Raw genomic sequence first — 16,632 nt, 5'->3', positions numbered from 1 at the left:
AACACTTATTATAATCAAGAAAATAAACATGTATTTTTATGTAGTTATTATTCAAAGAATATTAGGTTTGCTAGTAAGTTTTTATATTGTTATTGATAGTTAAATAACCCAAAGCATCAAAGAAAGGAAACTCTAGAAATAAAATAAACTCACTTTAAAATCTTAAGATTGCTATATTTGTACTCATTCTAGTTTCCTATAAAAGTAACTCTCTTCTTCAGGATTCAAAATCATGCAGAACAGAGACTGATAAGTCTGAATTGGAAAACTCAGGATTTGATGGAATGAGTGAAGAAGAGCTTCTGGCAGCTGTCCTAGAGATAAGTAAGAGAGAAGCTTCACCATCTCTGAGTCATGAAGATGATGATAAACCAACAAGCAGCCCAGATACCGGATTTGCAGAGGATGATATTCAAGAAATACCTGAAAATCCAGATGCAGTGGAAACTGAGAAACCCAAAACAATCACTGAGCCAGGTAGGTTTAATGAAAATATCTGTTAAAGAAGGCACACTTGTGTTCCAAATCCTTGTAGTGATACCTGGCTTCTGAGTAATGAGGTGAAATGGATCTGTATCATGTATAACGGAGCTAATGATATTTTCGTGCTTTCTTTTTAACAGTTTTAAAAATGAGAAATAAATAATGTGAGTAGTACCCAGAGGCTGTTATACCCTTTGGGTGTACATCAGAAGAAAAGTCAGTATTCTTATGTGCATTTAATAAGTTTGTGTCAGTTTTTGGTCACTTTTCTCTCACCACTGCTCGCTCAGAAGAGTGAATAATTCTTAATTTTTCTATATTTGAACAAGTTTTAGTGTGCAGTCGTCCCTCAGTATCCATGGGGGATTGGTTCCAGGACCCCCACCAATACCGAAATCCACATATGCTCAAGTCCCTTATATAAAATGGCTTAGTATTTACATATATCCTATGCACTGCCTCCTGTATACTTTAAATCATTTTTAGATTACTTACAATACCTAAAACAATGTAAGTACTGTGTAAATAGTTGTTATACTGTATTGTTTAGGGAATAATGACAAGAAAAAAAGCCTGTACACATTCAGTCTAGATGCAACCATTGTAGGCCTAACTATTAGTACATATCAGCAATAAGGTAGCAATTTTTTTTCAAAGTATGTTCAATCAGTGGTAGGTTGAACCTGGATGCAGGACCCACGGATACGGAGGGCTGACTGCATAAATAATTCAAGTTCTCCATTCTCTTTTGGGTTCATCCTTTCGTAATGGTAGAAAAATCACTCAACTAAGAGGTCAGATCTTGGGCCTCTTGTCTTGGCTATACCACTAACTAGCTATGAATTACTAAATAGGTCATTTACCTCTTTGATACTCAGTTTTCTTATCTCTATATTGGGATCTACCAGACATACTTCTGAAGGTTGAGAATAGAATATTAGGTAATTAATTTATAGAGATAAAAATTATTTTTGTGGTAATTATTATATTTTGTTACTTCTCAAGTTGTCAGTGGGAACAGCAGAGCTGAACCTCTGCCTTGCACGATGGGTATTTTAAGATTTTTAGGTAGAAAATTTTTACTACTTCCTATCACCAACTCTGATATTTTTTATCCTTATATTTCTAACATATGTATCATTTAGCTAGCTAATGTGTTTCAGTATATCAAACCTAGAATTTTGGAGATGAAGAGAATAGTAGTGTATCACAGAATTGCTTTCTGTATTCTTGGGGTTAGGGCCTCATCAATTTTGAATTATTTTATTTGCAAGTGAAATAAGAATTACTGCAGCCTCAATTTTTTTGGGGGGAATAACTGATGATTTTTGTTTATCAGAGTTCTTTTTATTCCTTCTTGATGCAAGTATTCTTATGAAATCCCCTTCTCTTATTAAACTTATTGCCCTTAGGTATCATTGGTTAATATTAGTGCGTTTGTCCCTTGCTGATTTATTTCCTGCTTTCAGCTCTTTTAATTTTGTCTCAGTCCCACATCTCCTTAAAATTAACAAAGGAAGTTATTCTTATGTACATTTAGCTCTAGATTGTCTATGCCAATGGAAAACACTGAGGTTATCAAAATCATTAATAATCTCAGGTGGTTTACAACTACAGCAGCTTTGGTGAGAACGAACTTGTTTGTAAGTACTTTATATGGAAGAGCCTCTATTGTTTAGTTACCATCGTCCCCAGTTGGATGCTGGCCACGATTGTTGTGTTTCCTGTTTCTTTAACCTCACTATTCCATTCATCTTCTTACTATAACTGAAACCTAAAGACGTTGCTTCTCCTGCAGTTATTTTTTTATTTCTTTTTCAATTCTTTTTTTTTTTTAACATGGAAAATATTGAGCAAAGACTAAAGTAGAGGGATGAGTACAATGAACCTTCCCCCTTGTACCCATTATCAACAATAATTACCCAAAAAAATCCAGTCTTGTTTCATCTGTATCACAGCTTCCTTCTACACCCCATTCCCTGGATTAATTAAAAGTGAATCCCAGATACTAGATCATTTCATCACTAAGGGTTTCAGTGTCTCTAAAAGTAAGAAATCATTTTTAAAAACATATCCTCAATCCCACTGTCATACTTTAAAAATTAACAATAATTCTAAGGAATGATCAAATATTAAATCCTCCATGAGTCAAATCTGGAGAGAAGTTGAAGAATAAATAGTGAACACTTACATATATCCTACACCTAGATTCATTAATTTCAGATTCTCTTTTTTCTACCCACCCCACCCTGTGTGTGTGTGTTTGTGCAGCAGTTACCTGAAAATTAGGGTCTTAAAACAACAGTAATTTTAATATCGCTCATAATTCTATGGATTGGCTGGTTTTAGCTGGTAGTTCTTCTGCTCCGCATGATGTTGGCGGGGGCTTATCAGGGCCACAGCATCCAAGATGGCTTACCTTGGCATGTTGGTTAGAAGGGCCCACTGGGATGGCTAGATACCCTCTCCATTCCTCCCTTCCCCTCCCCTTGCCCGTCTTCCTCCCCATCTTCTCTTCATCTTTTCATGTAATCTCAGGGCCTCTTCCTTTCCATGTGGTCTCTCCAGCAGGATAGCCAGGCTTCTTACATGACAGCTCAAGGCTCCCAAAAGCACAAAAGGGGAAGCTGCCAGGCTTCCTTAATGATTAGGCTCAAAATGTGCATGGAATCAATTCTAGCACAGTGCTTTATTGGTTAAAGCACTCACAGGATCTGTCCAGATTCATTGTGAGGGGTCTACACAAGAGTAAGAATACTGGTAGGCATGGTTCATTGGAGGCCATACTTAGAGACTACACACACACTTTTCTTTTTTAATGGAACCATTTGAAATGCAGGTATCATGACATTTCATTCTAAAACACTTCAGCCTAAATCTTCTAAGTATATGGAAATTTTCCTACATAACAATTATCACAAATAAGAATACTAACAGCAGTTCTATATATAATTCCAAAATAGAGCCCACACACATTTCCCTGATGGTCTCCAAAATATTTTTTATACCTTTTTTTTTAACCTAAATCCCAAAGTTTACTCACTGTATTTGGTTGTTAGGTCTCTAGTTAAGGCCAGTTTTTCTTTGAAAGGCTCTCATTTTTTGTTGTCATACTGTTTTTTAGGTATAAGCTGTTTTTTTCCCCCATACCCTAAAACTTTAGAGGCTAGAGATGGAATAGGTTTCTCCTTGTTACCCATTGCCATTTCCAACGGTTGGTCTCCTTTTATCCTACAGAATTTCAGGCTGCTTTGAAGTACATGACGTCAGCCTTTGCCACCTCTTATCTCTTCCTGTAGCTGTCTTTTACCTTCCAGCAACTCCCCTCAACATTCTTAGGGCCTTCAGCATCCTCATGAATGATCCTTCACCAGCCTAGTTTCTCAGTAGATCTTCTTCCCCATCTTCATTACTAACAGAAGTCATACCCTAGACCAGTTATTGTCAAAGTGTGTCCCCAGACCATCAGTGTCATGTGGGAACTTGCAGGAAATGCCTTTCTTGGCCCTACCCCACAGCTACTGAATGAACAACTCTAGATGTGGAGCTCAACATTCCGCGATTTGATTCCAAATGATGCTCAAGGATACTAAAGTTAGGGAGCCACTTCCATAGACTTAGTTACCATCAGTAGTTGTACCACCTTTGAAATCTTGATCTCAAATAGCCTTCTTTAACCCTCCTCTCCTTTAGCTACCCTACTGTCATAGCCTTATTTCAATGATTACTTGGTGTCATTAAGACTTCCAGTCATTTGACTTTTTTGCTATTCATCACCTCCCTCTTATCACGTCCTTCCCCAGTCTATCTGCCGTACTGTGGTACTCTTTTAGCTCCTTGTTCACTTTTCTGTCACAGTCACAAAATCTCAACTCTCAGCTCAATTAGCTTCTTATTCTGTGGCTACTTTCACAAGCAGCTGAAGATTGCTGGAGAAAAATCACAAAGCCGTTGACTACACTTTCCTCAAATTTGTGATTATACTCTTAAATGGGCACCAAATTCGATTATACTAGTTGTATTATACTTCCTTAGTAAATTTCTCTTCTCAGTCTCCATGATCTCTTCCTCAAATCTCCTGTTTTCCTTTCACACACATTCTGCATTCATAACTTAGCAGTATACTTTTCAAAGCAAATAGATGCAATCAGATGAAAGCGCTGCCTTCACTTTCACTAAGGAGGAAAAGTCCCTGTTCTTATTTAAGGCCAGTCCCTCCATTCATATCCAGAATCTTATTCACTTGTGCCTTCTAAAGACTTTCACTCTTGAAATTATGCTCTTTTTCTTCTGCATCAAGTCTTCCCTCTCTTTGAAATTATTCCTGTTGTGCTTTAGTATCACCCATATTTTAAAAACCCTCTTAGGACCTTATGTTTCCCTTCAGCTACTGCCCCCTTTCTTTGCTCCCCTCACAGCAAAATTATTTTGAGAGTTGTTTAATTCATTCTCTCTACTTTCTTACCACCTCCATGCTCTTCTCAGCCCTCTCCAAGTGGGCTCTCCTCCCCACCACCCCATTTATATGGTTTTTATCAAGTTTACATTAGCAGTATTTCACACAATCTACCTACCACTCCCTACTTCACATTTAAAACTTTGTAAACGTTTTTCTCTGAACTTCCATCGTACTACACTTGTTGGGGTGTTTTCTTCCTACTAAAACAACTACTCATTTCAAGTTGGTTTGTTTTGCCTCCCTCATCAGAACTCTAATTGTTGGAGTATTCCCAGGACACTGTCGTTAGCTGTGTCTTCTTTTCTACTTAAGCGCTCTCACTAAGTGATCTCACAGTACCCCGGTGTCACAAGATCAGAGTCGTATTTCCAGCCTAGCCCTCTCCCCTGAGCTTTGAACTTGTATGTTGAAATGCCTACTTGAATGTCCATTTGATGTTTAATTTTTATCCCCCTTCCCCTAAATATTCCTTCCCCATGTCAGCAAATGGTACCATCATAAATCCAGTTGCTTAGGCCAAAAAAATACATCTCCCTAGATTTTTTTTTGTTTTACTTCACACCTCGCATTCACCATCAATAAGTCCAATCAAATGTACCTCCAAAATACATCCTAAATCCAACCATTTATCAACATCTTCATGGCTACAACTCTTATCTTCCATCTCTCACCTGGGCTACCACAACTGATTCCAACGTCTATTCCTTCACTCTTTCCTCCTACAGACCTTTCATGAACAAAGTGGCCAAAGTAATCTTTCTGAAGCATAAATCACACGGTCACTTAAAAGTTATTGTGACTTCCTATTGCACTTAACCCAAGTTTCTGACCATAGCCTGTCTCCATTCCCCCGCTCTTTCACTTACTGTTTGTTTTAGCCATACTGGTATTCTCTCTCCCTCAAATATGCGAAGCTCATTCTCACCTGAGCCTTTGCGTTTAAGCTCCCTGAATGCAAGCTATCTTGCCTTAATAATCACGGTATCCCCAGCTTCTGCAACCGTGCCTGGCGCGTAATAGATTCCTAATCAATATTTGGGGCTCAAGAGAGTAATTATCAACTGAAGAGGAACAGGAGGGATAGGGTTAAGTAAGGTTTCACTGTCTCCAGACACCAGCCAGAAGGAAGAGTGTGCAAAAGCCCACATATGAGACAGGCCATGGCAAACTAGTAGACCTAAAAAAAAATTCAGCATGGTCTGTATGACTGGAGCATAAAGCAGGAGGTGAGACTAGAGAGATACGCACTCTCCAGTCTTTACATGGCCTAAAGCCATGTTTAGGAGTTTGGACTTTTATTTCAAAAGCATTAGGAAGTTATTGAATACTTTTAAGCAAACAGGTGTTTGATAAAGATTTATATTTGAAAAAGGTCACTCTGGCTGTAATGTAGCTTATAAATTAGAGAAGAGCCAAATTAATGCTTTGAGACCTGTTAGGAAGTTGTTGCAATAGTCCAGACCAAAAGTTAATGTTGCCCTACGCGAGCGTTTTGGCACTGAAAAGAAAAAAGTTGGTGGGTTCAAGCGATAGTTGGAAAATAATGATTTATCTGATATGAGGGGTAGATGAGAAGTCAAAAATGACTCCCAGGTTTCTGTCTTAAAAAAAAACAACAACTCTGTGGACAGTGATCCCATTCACTGAAATTCACTGAAATACAGAATGTTAGAAACAGGTTTCAGTGGGGGGGCAGGGGCAGAGGCAGATGTTATATTCAGTCTAAGAATATTGAGTTTTAACACATAGTTCCCTTTTGATTCACTGTGCAAGTTCCTTAAAAGTGCATCATTATTTTGTGGTCATATTTGTCCCATAAATCTTAAGTAGCTTTTGTATCTATCTGATATTCTTGTCCAAAAGACAAATGTGTGTTAATTTTAGCATATCAAAGTGAACTTTATTTGTTTTCTATCATGTGGATTAGTTGCTAGTGTAATTACAGCATTGTATGAGGTACATTGGTACATTGAGTGGTGAAAACTATTGGTTAAGAAAAGTTGTACCTCTGTCACCTTTTATGAGTGTTTTGATGATAAAAGTAATAATATTCATCTTATGCCCTAAAATAGTAGCCTCAACTCTCAAATCTTTCTTCCCCTTGAAATGCTCAACATTACCTAACTTTGAATGTCTCAGTTCCAAATTTCCACAACTTACCTGATTGAGCAACACAAATATTTATTCCTGGTCTAGTAAGCTAAGGCCAAAGGATGGGCAGAACCATACAGTCTTCAGAGCTGCCTCTTCCAGGTTATGGAAGTGACTCTATTTTTTTTTAATTGAGATCATACTGCTTTTTGTACTTAATATATCCTTAATTTGCCTCTTTTAATGAATATTGAGTTAGTTTTAGTGGTAAATATTCAGTCAGCAATTCAATACAATGAAAAAATGACGACTAGTTGCTAATTTAGAGTCTAAAGCCAAGATGCCGTAAACTTCAAAGTTGCCTGTGGTGTGGAAAACTATTTATCATTTAAATGGTTAAAATGCATTTTGGAGGCAGGTAAACGATATATACTAATTTTAAAACAATACATATAAGGTTAATCTGTAAAGGTAATTCTTATTGATCAGTCATACTTTATGAAAATTTCTTTGCTAAGAATTTTTGCTTTGGTAAAGGTTAGCGATGGGTGGGTGGGTGGGTGGATGGATGGATGGATGGATGGATGGATGGATGGATGGAAAGTCCTCCCCACTTATCTTTAATACTTACCAGTATTAAAAATGATAATGAAATGTTGTTGCTAACACAATTCAAATAACCAGAACAAAATCATGGCCATACTGTTTATCCCATCCCAGTTAGCCATAGTCCAGAGACTGAGAAGGAACAAAAAGAAATTGATGATTAATTTTTTTCTTCTCTCCCTGGATGAATGTTCTAAACATATATGTTATATACTTGTTCGGTACATGAAACGTTTATTACATATTTTATGAAACTCTCTTGATATAGAATATGTACAAGACTTAAGTTGATTATTAATGTAAAAACGCATACTCATTTAATATACATTGTAATAAATGAGAAAATCTCAATATTAGCTTAATAATTCTAGCCTCATTCTTCATTTACTCTAACAATAGTTTATTCCTAGTACTTGATCATGTGACATTATGACCTATGAATATAGCTGTTAATTCTTTTCCATCCTAACCATAGTGCTTCTGGTGATTGGTTAAATTTCAGAACCCTTGCTGTAGATCAGTGGATCTCAACAAAGCGCAGTTTTGTCCCCAGGGGACACTTGACAATGTCTGTCATTTTTGGTTGTCACAACTAGGGAGGGGGATGAGGCTACTGGTATCTACTAGGTAGAGGCCAGGCATATTACTAAACATTTCACAATGTACAGGACAGGCCCCCGACAACAACAACAAAATTGTCCCACCCAGAATGTGTCAGTAGTGCTGAGATTGAGAAACCCTCAGCTAGATGTAGTAAGATAAATTGTATGTCCCAAGAAAGTTACCTCTGAGGTTATGTAAGTTTCCCTCTGAACAGTAGATGTCACTCTAATCCAGGGATTTCGGTTTATTAGAGAGGATTTCCCAGTTATATTATGTTCTGCTTCCTCAGATCCTGCCAGTTTTACGGAGATAACTAAAGACTGTGATGAGAATAAAGAAAACAAAACCCCAGAAGGACCTCAAGGAGAGGTTGATTGGCTCCAGCAGTATGATATGGAGCGTGAACGGGAAGAGCAAGAGCTTCAGCAGGCATTGGCTCAGAGCCTTCAGGAGCAGGTAAGATATTTATATTGCTACTTTCTCCATACCTATCTTTCCCAAGAAATAGAATAATAATAATAATTAATTAATTAATTAACTGACGTGTTAAGCACTTACTATGTGTCCAGGTGATTTATATACAGTAAGTCATTGAGCCACCAAAACAAACAAAAAAACTTCTTTGGGGCTTTGCATTGGATTTGAAACAGAAACATTGACAGTTTTTCTGCTTTTAAAAATCCAAATGCAACAAAATATATTGTTGGCTACCTCCCATTACTATAATTCATTGCATGCTAAAGCAAGATGTGTTATTATAGATCACCCTAGGCCAACATTATTTTGCATGCTGTACATGCAGCCAGTATACCACCGCGATTTTATTGTTCATTTTAATGCAATGTATTTATTTTGGTCATTTTCTCACAATATGAGTCCTTTCCTATGAATTATTTGAACACAAAATTCTTAGGAATATTATCTGAATTTTAGATTTTATTCATAGACTAATACCTGCTCCTTATGTAGTAATCTTTTCTTCAATTTTTAGTTTTTTATGCTTATATTTGCCAGAGTTGGTTGATTTGCACTATTGCAGTCACCTGAGGTATCTGACTAAAAGGTGTTTTCATGGTTGTCTAATCCTATGCAATCCAAGTCATGTTAGTAATAAAAATTTACCAAGACTCCCTAGAATGCATGCACAGTTTTAGTGTGTGCAAATAATCAGATTAAGAAATCTAACTTCTCTAGCACAGTGTGTCTCAAGGTTAACTGCACATTAATATTATCTGGGGAGCTTTTAAAAATACTGATCCCTGGGTGGTTCTGCCCCTCAGAAATTCTGACGTAATTGATCTGGGCATCTAGATTTTTGTGATATATAAAAACTTCACCCATTGATTTTAATGTGCAGCTAAGGTTGAGAACTGCTGCTTTAAAACCACTTCAAAGCCAGCTGTTCTGTATCATTTTATTTATAGAAAGTACCTCCCTGGCTGCCTTGTTATCAAGATGTATACATGTCAAACTATTTTACAAATAATATGTAGTCATCATTTTTTTAAGAAAACTTGTTTTTAATGTAAAAAAACAAGGCCTGACTTCTTAAAGTAGTACCTTATAGTGCAGGGAAAGAAAAAATTCAGCACCCCTCTTTTTTCATAGATGAAAGACATATATGTTATTTCTTGTGAGCTGACCGAATTAAAACTCTTATTTTTCTCAGATGTGAGGGGTGGGTTATAAAATGAAGTTTCTTTAGTTTGATATACCCACATCATTCTATTAATAACTAAAAGAGAGTGACCTAGCTTCAGCATAGACTTTATATATTTGAATAAGTTTAATCTTATTTCCTCTTAGAGAATATCTCAGTTGCTTTCTTGAACACAGTATTAGTGCTCCCAGTACTGTAATTCAGAATAGCTCATTTTAAGCTTCTTACATACTTTACTAACTTTAAACACAAGTCTAGAATTGAGGAAAGTATAAAACAGTTGCTTAAATTAAATTTTTTCTTTATTCATACGTTGTTTGTAAATTCTCTTTTCTCTGAAGATGAGAGGGGAGATATTTATAGTCAGCATTTCCTTATTCCTTTTTATAATTAGTCATCTAGTTGAGACGTTTTCAGAGGTACTAATTTTTCTAAGAAAATCTCAGATGTATTAGAAAAGTAACAGTCAACAGCATTCATTTAGTATTTACTGAGCACTTACTATGTGTCTTGGTTTCTTTAGCAAGAACAAAAATAGAAATCTATGAATTAATACCCTGTGGAAATATTGTTTATCTTGCTGTCATAGACTTAGGGTCAGTGGTGTGCTAGAGCCAGCTCAGTCTCAGCTCGGAGAGCCATCTAGTACACACCTCTTTCTAACTCTGCATTCAGTGTCACCTTGATTGCTTAAAATTGGCCACGGTGGGAATGCTTATACCATGGAAATTGGCAAACACTATAAATCAGGGTAGAGGAAAGACAGCAATTTACTAAGTATTTGCTATATGCCAGCTATTTCGTATGTGTAAGAAGAAAGGGGATGACGTCATAGTGTCACATTGAATGGCTTTAGGTTGGCAAGCCAAATGTCACTGACTAGAGGAGACAGCATTTAAGCCTTTTTAATCCCCAAGTTTATGTTTTAGGAGGATGGTGTTGGAAGTAAAGAATTTCTTTAGATCCTTCAAAAGGTCATATTCCAAGCATCCAGAAGATTATGGAAAATATTTGCAAATACTTTCACAGCAACTAATTTTATCCTCATTAAATAAATTTAATCACTACCTCTTTAACTACCTTAGTTTTGTTCTTGTTTCTTTAGGAGGTTTGGGAACAGAAAGAAGATGATGACCTCAAAAGAGCTACAGAGTTAAGTCTTCAAGGTGTGGAGATAATTTTAATTACATTTTTTTAAATGATGAAATGTATCACACAGAGAGGAACGTATAAAATGTGTTTGTTATTTTTAATAACGAATTTGATCACTTCCTAGGTAAAGAAATAGAATCTTAGAAGTTATCTGGATACCCGTCCTTCCCCCTTCCTGCCAGAGGAAACCACTATTCTAACATTTGTATTCATCAGTAACTTGCTTTTTGAAAAAAAATCACATTTATTATATCCATATCCCTAAAGCAACAAACTATATATATATATATATATATGTATTAATTAATTAGCAAGGACAGTCTGTCTGTAATCCATCTATGTGAAAGCAGTACTGCTACTGTTAAGAGACTCCTGGTAGAAGATAAGGTAGCTTCAGTTTCCCCAGAGCTCACTCTAGAGAAGTCAGTGGGCAGAGTGAGAATTCAGAAGCATAAGGTTCACCATAGTCATGGCATTTGGCAGAACTAATATATGAACCAGGTACTGGAAGTCCACAGGGGCATGTAGTCATAGGAAATAAGCTCACTATATTTTCTGTTTCTAGATCACTGTAGCCTTTCTCCAGCTCTCAGGAATAGATCAAAACAGAACACTTTGGTGATGCAAAATGAGTGTTCTAGGGTGGTCTAGACACCAGGGCATGGAGAAAGAGCAAGAATTTCACTAGCACATGGTTGAGACAGTTACAAATCAGAATTCAAGCTAGGCTCATCCAGGCATCCTGTCCTCAGATTAAAAAGATGGTGCTGATTGTGGTGATGACCATCTTGGGTCATATTGCTCCCATGTGAACTAATTGTCCTCTACATCCGTGCACAGCTATCCTGATAGCTCCCTCTGATTCCCCCTGGGAATTCCCTCTGATTCTCTCCTCTGTTTGGATCTCCCATTTCCTGTCTCACTCTGCCTCATTCTTCATCTGCTTGTGCTTTGATAAGAGAGCATCCCCACGAGTTTTCTTGAAAAAGAGGCGATGTGACTTAGATTTTTTTGGAGACCTTGCAAGTTTCATTATATTTAAGTATTTGGTTAATAGCTTGGCTAAGTATAGAATTAATTCCAGGTTTACAGTCATTCTGAAAGTATTGTTTCCCGCCGACTTTATGCTGCTGGATGGGAGAAATCTTGTTTGCAGGGTTGCTGTATGAAAAGTCTAAAGCTGTTTGTTCTTGATCCTGATGTGACCTCTTTTTTCTCTGAAAGCTTGTAGGATCTTCTCTTTGTTTCTATTGTGATCAAGCTTCATGGTGATGTGCCTTGACATGGGTCTGTTTCGTCCACCTTCTGGGCACTTGATGGATCATTTTAATCTAGAAACTTGTGTCCTTGAATTCTAAGATATTTTCACTAATTTTCTGCCTTCCACTTTCTCTCTTTTCTTTTTTTGAAACTCCTATTATCCAGACCTCCTAGTCTGGTCCTCTTAATTTTCTCATCTCCTCTCTTTAGTTTTCCATCTTTTTGTCATTTTACTCTACTCTTGGGAAGTTTCCCCAACCTTATCTCTAACTCCAAACCTTCGTTTGAGGGTTTTATTTCTATCATATTTCTAATTTTTAAGAACTGATTTGTTTTGTGAATATTCCTTTTTTAATAAGTATTTTATTTGTTTTTGTTTGATTTGGTTTGGTTCATGGAAGCAATACTATCTCAATTCTTGAGGATATTAAATATAGTTTGTTTATTTCAAGTTTACTATTCTTGAATAGATTCTTTCCTCCCAATTGCTCTGTCCTGTGTGTTTATTACGGTCTTTACATTTCTTGTTAGACGCTTTCCTTAGCTATCTAGTGATGCTTGACTGTCAGCTTATGGTTAAGAATAGGGGACTGAAAAGATGATTGGAAGCTCTGCGCACATGAATAACTAGGGCTTGACAACTTTTGAGTTTTACAGGATGGGACCATTTGGAGGAGGATGTTTCTATTTTATCCTTTCTCTTGGACTGGTCAGATTCCTAAAGAAGGGTTTTCTAATCTCTGGCCTTTGCCTAAAGGTAAAAGATGTGGCGGCCAGAGTTCTGGGAGCCAAGTATAAGAATAGGGATGGGGGCTGTTATAGTCATCTTTCAGTACGCAAACTGTCACCTCCTCCCATTTTCAGTATGGTACCCATGGCTTCCTCTGTGCCTCACATCCCGCAATCCAGAGACTGTTTTACCCTCTCCACGGAATAAAGAGCTCCAGACTTCTGTCATTGCCTAGCAGCATGAAGTGGTGGAAAGTGGATCTAGGAATCTTTCTCAAACAGCTTTCACTTAATCCTTATTTTTATCCTCCCCTTAGCCTCCAGTTTCAGTGGTGCTTCCAAGTTGTATGTTTTTTAAAGATTCTGTGATATAAATTGGATTGGTTCTCAGTTTTTCCATTACTAGCTTAGGATTTGGCTTTGGGTTTCTTAGGTCTGCTAAGTCCATCTACCCATCTACTTTTCAGCTTCCAGAAGTTTGAGGCCATAGTCTTTTTCCTGTTCTTCCCATTCTTAGGTAGTCATGTCCTTTCAACAACTCTATGCTGTGATTTTAGTGGAATTAATTATATTTCAAAGCAAAGAGCCATTTATGTACGAATGCTCCTGGAAGTCTTTATTTCAAGCAATTAGTAAAGATGGAGTCTTCCAGTGGAAGCACGTTACTAAAGAAAAAAAGTGGATCTTGGATTTGTTTGTTTGTTTGTTTGTTTGTTTGTTTGTTTGTTTAGTGTATTTTTAGGTGAGATTTAAGAGTTAAAGGTTGAATTTCCTTTATTTTTGTTAAATTTCCAAAAAATGATTTAATATTAAAGAGAATGAAAGGATACTGACCTCTTTTCTGTGAGGTAATTTATATTTACTGGTGTTACTTACAATATGCACCATGTACTTCAAATCTAACATATGGTTTATGTAATATGGAATTTAATAAAGTTGGGTTAACTTTCAAATTATATTCTCTTCAGTTTTATTCCTTTCTTACATGAGTTATATGCCCTTATATATAAATATATAAAAAAGAAAAAGTATTTCTTTTACAGATAGTGGTGCCTGAATTGTGATTCCCCAGCATTTGTTGAGTGAATTGGAACTCTAATAATACGTTTTATGTTTTCTTACAATGATAACATGTATCCTCAAGCTGTTTTTTTATTTTCTTAATCATTTCTTTGTGTCTATTCCAAGAAGTTTTACAAGACTGTGCCTTTGTGTTCTTCAGAATTTAACAACTCTTTTCTGGATTCATTGGCTTCTGATGAGGACTCTGGAAATGAGGATGTTTTAGATATGGAATACACAGAAGCTGAAGCTGAGGAACTGAAAAGAAATGCTGAGGTAGGTGCCGTTTTATTTCCGGAGTAGAACTGGTCAATAGTCAGTATCACTCCTGCTCTTTATCTTCAAAGGCCACACTATCAGTTTCTATTGCAGGTTCATTTCTGCCTCTTTGGCAGCCACGAAATGAGCTTCACTTTCTTTTGTCCTTTGCTCCTCATTTCTTACAAGATTCAGAACAAAATGAAACAAAAACAGAAATACATTCTAATCACTTTATGTGCATGTTAGGTAATTGAGTAACATGCCTCTCAAACTCATGTTTATTAAATCACCTCTTAGCTCTACCAAAACTATGAAAACTGTTGAATTAATGATATTAACTAGAGCACATTAGAATCTTTTTTTTATTCTTTTAAAATTAATTTTTTTATCCCACTGTTCTAACAAAACTGTTAGCATTTTGACATATTCTTTTGTCATCCCTACCCCCAAGTATGCTTTTAAAAAAATCATAGTATACAATTTTTATCCTCTTTGTTAAAGACTAATTGTTAATACATTTTATTTTTAATGGCTATACTATATTTTTTCAAATGAACATACTATTTTATTTTTAACATTGAGGATTTAAGTTTTTTCTGTTTTTTCACTGTGATAAATAATACATTGAAGAATTTTGTAAGATTGTAATGTTTTCTATATTTAGGAATTTTCTTTAAGTAAGTCGCCAGAAGTCAATTACTACATCAAAGTTTAGGAATATTTTCATGGTTTCTGGTTTACATATGACACGTTTCTTCCCAAAATTGTACCTCATAGTGCTGCCTCTGTGCAGGAATATCCCTTTTTAGTTTTGTTTTATTTTTCTACTAGCAGTATTTTAATAGCGTTTTTAAAAATCTTTAAATATTGATTATTTCCAGTACTTAACTGTGAACATACCATTTTTATGGAGCTGTGGTTATTGTGTGCATTCATGTGGGTTTGAAAACAAGGTAACATCTTGGTGAGACCCACGTGATTCTTTTAAAAATAACTGAACGTTGTATTGAGTTGCTACAGCACTAACTGCTTAACCATGATTGGGCCTATTGTTAGTTCCAACTTTTCGTTACTAAAGATAATGCTACACTAAATAATTTTATACAAGTATTCTCTCCTTTTGAATTATTTTCTTAGGATACATTCTTAGTTGGGAGTAGAATTCTTGGGTCAAAGGATATGAACAATACCAACCACTGGATATTTTATTAAATCTGACCACACACACTAAAAGTTAGCCATCTCAGCTTTGATAATAAATTTAAATGTAGTATTTTGCTTTGATTCAAATGAAGAGGTAAGAGTCATGCCCACTTCTGTTTTCCAGACAGGAAATCTTCCTCATTCCTATCGGCTCATCAGTGTTGTCAGTCACATTGGTAGCACTTCTTCTTCAGGTAAATGGACATCATGAGGTCAGCATTTTATAAATGAAGTAACCAGCATTCACTCCTTATTAGGTCGCTCTTTGCCTAGTTTGTGAGGTGTAAGTTGAATGCATGAAGAAAAACTTTGAAACCTTTTATCAAAAAAGTGGTTCTGGTGTAATCTATTCCTCCTGTAAATTTTTGTACATGTTTTTTTAATGGTTTTTAGAAACATTTTGGGGGGGTAAGGTGTATGGGGTGGCTGTTTCTTTCTGAAATTTCCTGTACCTAAGAAAAAGTCAATAATGTTTTTTAAAAACCTGAATTTTCTGATTTGATTTCTTTCAGGTCATTACATTAGTGATGTGTATGACATTAAGAAGCAGGCCTGGTTTACTTACAATGACCTCGAGGTATCGAAAATCCAAGAGGCTTCCGTGCAGAGTGACCGGGATCGGAGTGGTTACATCTTCTTTTATATGCACAAGTGAGAAACCAGCAGATCTGAAACCATGGCTGAAAAAGTCACCCAACTCTTTCTTCTTCCTTGAAGGATAAAATGTTTCTATCACTTAATTGATTGATAATTTTTGGTTTTTGTTAACCTTTGCTTAGGGCTCAGGTCTTGATTATTTCCTTATAAGTCCAGAATATGTTCATTAATTACTCATCACATAGTTGCATTTAGATACAGAGCTTAAGGCTGTTTTATAATAGAAGCTGTCTTCTCATAAACCCTTTTGGTCTTCCAGTTGTATTAGCTAGAAGATCTGAGTTATATCCATGGGAACCACATAGCATTTTTATGAAAGCTAGCTATTGCCAGCTTCCTCCCTCCTAGTGTTCTCAAAAATCAGCAATTCGGGTTAAGATGGTGATCAAATGAATGAGCTGCTCAT

General features: G+C 36.2%; 1 protein-coding gene across 6 annotated transcripts in view; it reads left to right on the top strand.

Moving 5' to 3' along the window:
• The window catches only part of USP37 (ubiquitin specific peptidase 37), a 77,264-nt gene that overhangs the window by 55,920 nt on the left and 4,712 nt on the right, over positions 1-16,632 (top strand). For all 6 annotated transcript variants that reach the window (XM_074313360.1, XM_074313372.1, XM_019741852.2 and 3 more), the window contains 6 exons: positions 222-477; positions 8,532-8,698; positions 11,008-11,068; positions 14,266-14,381; positions 15,694-15,763; positions 16,082-16,220. In XM_074313360.1, the coding sequence (XP_074169461.1) occupies positions 222-477; positions 8,532-8,698; positions 11,008-11,068; positions 14,266-14,381; positions 15,694-15,763; positions 16,082-16,220 (809 nt within the window). The remainder of the gene's footprint in view (positions 1-221; positions 478-8,531; positions 8,699-11,007; positions 11,069-14,265; positions 14,382-15,693; positions 15,764-16,081; positions 16,221-16,632) is intronic.

The sequence above is a fragment of the Rhinolophus sinicus genome, linkage group LG01 (assembly GCF_036562045.2).
Source record: "Rhinolophus sinicus isolate RSC01 linkage group LG01, ASM3656204v1, whole genome shotgun sequence".
NCBI classification, from domain to species: Eukaryota; Metazoa; Chordata; class Mammalia; order Chiroptera; family Rhinolophidae; genus Rhinolophus; species Rhinolophus sinicus.
The sequence above is the reverse complement of the archived record's forward strand: the minus strand, read 5'-3'. Positions and strand labels throughout refer to the sequence as shown.